This window comes from Phoca vitulina, unplaced genomic scaffold (genome assembly GCF_004348235.1).
Source record: "Phoca vitulina isolate PV1807 unplaced genomic scaffold, GSC_HSeal_1.0 scaffold118, whole genome shotgun sequence".
Taxonomy (NCBI): domain Eukaryota; kingdom Metazoa; phylum Chordata; class Mammalia; order Carnivora; family Phocidae; genus Phoca; species Phoca vitulina.
This window is the reverse complement of record NW_022589821.1, coordinates 1,108,923-1,113,683: the sequence shown is the minus strand read 5'-3', so window position 1 is coordinate 1,113,683 and position 4,761 is coordinate 1,108,923. Positions and strand designations below refer to the sequence as shown.

General features: G+C 55.8%; 1 protein-coding gene across 1 annotated transcript; it reads left to right on the top strand.

The window, feature by feature from the left end:
* Positions 1-978: 978 nt before the first annotated feature.
* On the top strand, positions 979-3,704 carry S100A9 (S100 calcium binding protein A9). The gene is made up of 3 exons (XM_032398697.1): positions 979-1,056; positions 1,353-1,513; positions 3,339-3,704. Exons 2-3 carry the CDS (start codon positions 1,364-1,366, stop codon positions 3,597-3,599), a joined length of 411 nt encoding a protein of 136 aa, XP_032254588.1. The 5' UTR covers positions 979-1,056; positions 1,353-1,363; the 3' UTR covers positions 3,600-3,704.
* Positions 3,705-4,761: the final 1,057 nt, after the last annotated feature.

Below are 4,761 nucleotides of genomic sequence, written 5' to 3'. Positions count from 1 at the left end.
CAATGTGGGGGAAGAACAGTTGTTTCCAACTGGGAAGAACAGAGCAGGCTCCTGGATGAGGTGGCATTTGAACTGAGACAAGGGGTCGGTAGGACTGCACCCGGTCATGGGTGAAGGGAACTCGGGTCAGGGCCTGGGGTGCACGTGGCAGGTGGGCCTCCTGTGACCCCAGGGGAGGAGCTGGAGGGGGACAGGAGGGGAGGCTGATGGGGCAGGGCAGGTGTTTCTAGGGAGCTTTGTGTGCTGTGCTAAGCAGCTCAGCTTTCTGTCCCGGGCAAGGGAGGTTTGTAGCCAGGGAGGGACAGGTCTTGCCCAACGAGAAGCTACATAAAAATATTTGTCTTCTGGGTTGTAAGTTCCTAAAGGCATGGCTCTAGAGACACATTCACCCTGAGGATGTCTCACTCAGACTGCAAGAGGGAGGTGTGGGCGGAATCACCCTTAACCAAGAACCAGGATGTCTGGACCCAGTTCCTGCTATGTCACCACACAGGCCCCTTTCGGTCATCAGTTCCTTCATCTGCAATACAAGGGGGTGGAGCACTTCCAACGACCCACCTAACCCCAAGTCACACCCTATGAGTCCAAGAACCCCGTGCCAACACCTCAACCTCCAAGGACTGCTTATCACAGAGCCAGGCAGACATAGGAAGGCTCAGCCAGCCTTGCTGGGCTGCACGCATGGGGGAGGCAGAGCCAGCAGCCACTGACTGACCCACCCTCAACGGGAGCAGGAGGAGAGTGAGGGCTGGCAGGGAAGCGGCAGCTGGCTTGCTCAGGTTGGGGTGGAAAGGAAGTGAGCTACCCAGCCAGCTTCCTCCCAAACCAGCTCTAGGCCCAGGGCTGGGCATTTCACAAAAAGGCCCAAGGAGCTTTGTGAACATTTCCTGTCCCGCCCCAGCCCCTTTCCTGGCACTGACAGTCCAGTTCAGGGTTACCACACTGCTCACCTGTGAAGCAATCTTCCACGAGAGCTGAGTACCTGGCCGGGAGCTGCCTATAAATGCTGGACGCACACAGCGCTGTCAAATCCTTCTGTGTGGCTCCTTGACTTGGGTAAGTGAGCTCTCGGCTTCCCCCCCACACCCTGACTCCTTCTTCACCTCCTTGCCACGACAGGCCTCCTCCAAGGCCTCCTCCTGGAAGCCCTCCTCGACTGACCCACCCACTTGAAAATTCCCTCACACTTTCTTGGATCATATTCTGCTGGAGCCTCTTGTCCTCAAATGCCCTGCTCTTCTTTTCCTTCTGTGTTTCCCCTGTTGTTCCTACGTGCAGCTTGTGGGAGGTGTCAGGGGAGCTCAGCAGCCTTTTCTTTTCAACACCCGAACCCTCGCTTGTCCACTCCTCAGAGTGCAGGAAGATGGCGGACCAGATGTCACAGCTGGAAGGCAGCATCGAGACCATCATCAACATCTTCCACCAGTACTCTGTGCGGCTGGGGCACCGAGACACACTCAACCAGAGAGAACTGAAAGACCTCGTGAAAAAGGAGCTGCCAAACTTCCTCAAGGTAGGCAGAGGCTCCTGGCAGGCCTGGCGCAGCCAGGGGCAGTCCGAGCTAAGGCTGGGGCATGGGGGTGCACTCTGCAGTGGCCAAGGAGGAAATTCCAACTCCTTCAGCCCAGCCTCCAGAGGCACCGGGCGCCCTGTCACTGGAGTTGCTCCAAGTTAGAGAGCAGACTGACCAGCGATGTATGCTGTGTGCGGGACCCTGTCCTGGGCAGGAGTGCGTGGTGACAAACAGGGACCCACTGTTGGGACACACAGCAAAGATGTTAGCCAACAGAGCACAGATAAATCCAACGCCAGTTAGTGCCCCGAAGGACGTAAGAGAGAGCACTGCGGGAGATTTGGGCTGGGTGGGGAGAGCTGTCCACTAGTTGGGTGGACAAGGAGGTGACTTTTTGAGCTGACACCTGAATTGAGGAGGGAAGCAACTGAGGACGACCCTTGGCAGAAGCGGAGAGGACACTAAACCTCAGCTACGTCTCAGAGTGCAAAAGCTGAGGGGCTACCTAACCCTAAGGGTCCAGAGTAGGAAATACATACACCAGGTATAGAAAAGCACCCTGTCGAGCAGTGGTGTGCACAAAACACTCAGTAACATAATTAGCTTATTTCCCTGATCTGCAAATGACTAGGCAGTTCTAGGGGGGAAAAAAAGGAGGATTGGTTCCATCTGCTCTTTCGGTTTTCTTTACAACTTTGGGGACTTTGGGGAAACAGAGGCCTGGACGAAGAAGAGTGAGGTGCCTGAGTCCCAGTCTCAGTTCCATTCCTGGGGCAGGGCGCAGGCCTCTCCGAAGCCCCACACAGCTCAGTAGGCGACAGGGGGGATGCTGACAGCTCTCCACTGGTGCAGACACTGGGAAGCAGGGTGCTGGGTCAGGACAGCCTGGAGAGGGTACAGCCAAGAGCTAGTGGGCAGAGGTTCTCCTGGGTGTGACTCCTACACCTGCCCCGCCACCCACCTCCCTTGTCCAGGACGGGAAACTGAGACCCTGCCAAGCAGACGCTCCAGAGTGACTGCTCTGCCCAGGGACAGGAGGAAAAGCGCAGAAGAGAAGGCTGTGTGGAGGCGCTGCAGGAGTGGGAAGGGCCTGGGGGCTGAGCTGGGCACCCACAGTGTCTGGGGAGGAGACTCAGCCGAGCCTCCCCAGCCAGTGGGTGGGACCAACTGCAGCCTGGACCCTCCACCTCCTGTCCTCCCCCCAGCATACTTCATCACACCCTTTGGGGTCAATGGAGAACATACCTTGCTCTCTAGCCCCACACAAGACACAAACCATCTTGTTCTCCTCAGATGAGTCCCCCCTCTGTAGGTTGAAATGAGTGTCACTAATGAGTAACCTAGAGAGGGAAGGGAGAGGTGGGTAAAGGGGAGGGAGCAGGACAGACAGGTGGAAGGATTGGGACAAGGCCGGGCTCATGTCCACTCTCCAGCTCCCAAGCCTTGTCAATCTGCACAAACTAGTTCCCCTTTTCTAAGACAATTTCCTCAAGGAAGATACCCAAGTCTACCTGTTAAGCTTGTCATAAACACCAAATGAGGTGACATTTCTGTACATACTAATTATGTGACCTCAAGCAAGTCACTTGATCTCAGTTCCTCCCTTGTAAAATGGAGAGAATCGTAGTGCTCAGGTTATATGCAGAATAAATCAGCAAGTGTCTAGCACATGTTCAGCATCTGCTAGACTGTGGCCATCAGTCAATGGTCATTTTTAATTTTTTACCTGAGGCCTAGGTGCCTTTGCCTGGGGTCATTGGCTGAACTCCCTGTCCCCAGCACTGGCCACACCCCGCCCTAACTGCCCTGTTGCCCCCACCCACAGAAGCAGAAGAAGAATGACAATGCCATAAACAAGATCATGGAGGACCTGGACACAGATGGAGACAAGCAGCTGAACTTTGAGGAGTTCTCCATCCTAGTGGGTAGGCTGACGGTAGCCTCCCACGAGGAGATGCACAAGAACGCCCCTGAAGGAGAAGGCCACAGCCACGGGCCAGGCTTTGGGGAAGGTGGCCAGGGCCACTGCCACAGCCACGGTGGTCACGGCCATGGCCACGGCCACGGCCATGGCCACAGCCACTAGTCGGGAGGCCAGGATGCCCTGCCCCTGCCCAACCAGGGCCACAGAGAGGCCCAACTGCCTTAGCTGGGGGACTGGGGAACGGGGGGCCAAATAAAGTCTTCCTCCAAGCCAGCACTCTGCGTGCTTCTTCCACGACCCCCTTCCCAACTTGTCCTTCCGGGGGCCTGGGTGGTACACGGCTCTGCCCCTTAACTGCTCAACCCCTTCATCTGGTAATAACAAAGTGAGAAGCCACAGTAATGTGGGTTTGTTCTAAGCCCCTTGGACTCACTTCCCTAACCATTTCCTCACCTCTGACCTCAGGCCCCACTACTCAGGTCCCAGTCACCTCAGTCTAGCTCAAGACTTCCCTGTACTGCCGGTCAAATTGGCCCTCATCACCATAGAAAGCAAAAGGTCCTCTCGACATGCAGGCCACCCCCCACCCAGCCCTCACCCCCACCTTCACCCAGTGCTGTCTACCATCTTCCACAACCATCTGTCATCTCCTAAGAGACCTCATTCCTCTGGAAGTTACCCAGAGGTGCACCTAGATGGGCTGTGTCTAAGAAAGGATACTGGATTGGGTGTGTTTACCCATAAATTAAGTTCTGAATCCATGGAGCAAATCGGTGTCTCTTCACAGACCTAGCATCCTCATCATGGATGGGCACTGGGGCAGGTGTGGACACAGATGAAAGTGGGGGAGTCTGACCCATGCCCACCCAGTGCCAGCAGGATGGACAGAGAGAAGAGCCCTGCCTGCTGGTTGGAAGAATGAGCTCCAATCATGTCCCTGCAGCTATAAAGCTCAACCCCTACCATGAGGAGGTTGGACTTCGGGTCTAGAGATCCCTGCACAAATGAAGAAACTGAGACAGAATGGAGAAGGAACCAGTCCAAGGCCATAAAGTGGTGGAGATGCTCAAAGTAGTGCAGAGGGGTGTGTGGGTGGCTCAGTCAGTTAAGTGTCTGCCTTCAGCTCAGGTCATGATCCCGGGGTCCTGGGATCGATCCCCGAGTCAGGATCCCTGCTCAGCGGGGAGCCCGCTTCTCCTTCTGCCTCTGCCCCCCGACCTGTTCATGCTTGCTCTCTCTCTCTCTCAGAAAGAAAGAACTCAAGTGGGTGGGGCGACAGGCAGAAGGAAAGGGAGAAGCAGTCCCAGGACCCTGGGATCATGAC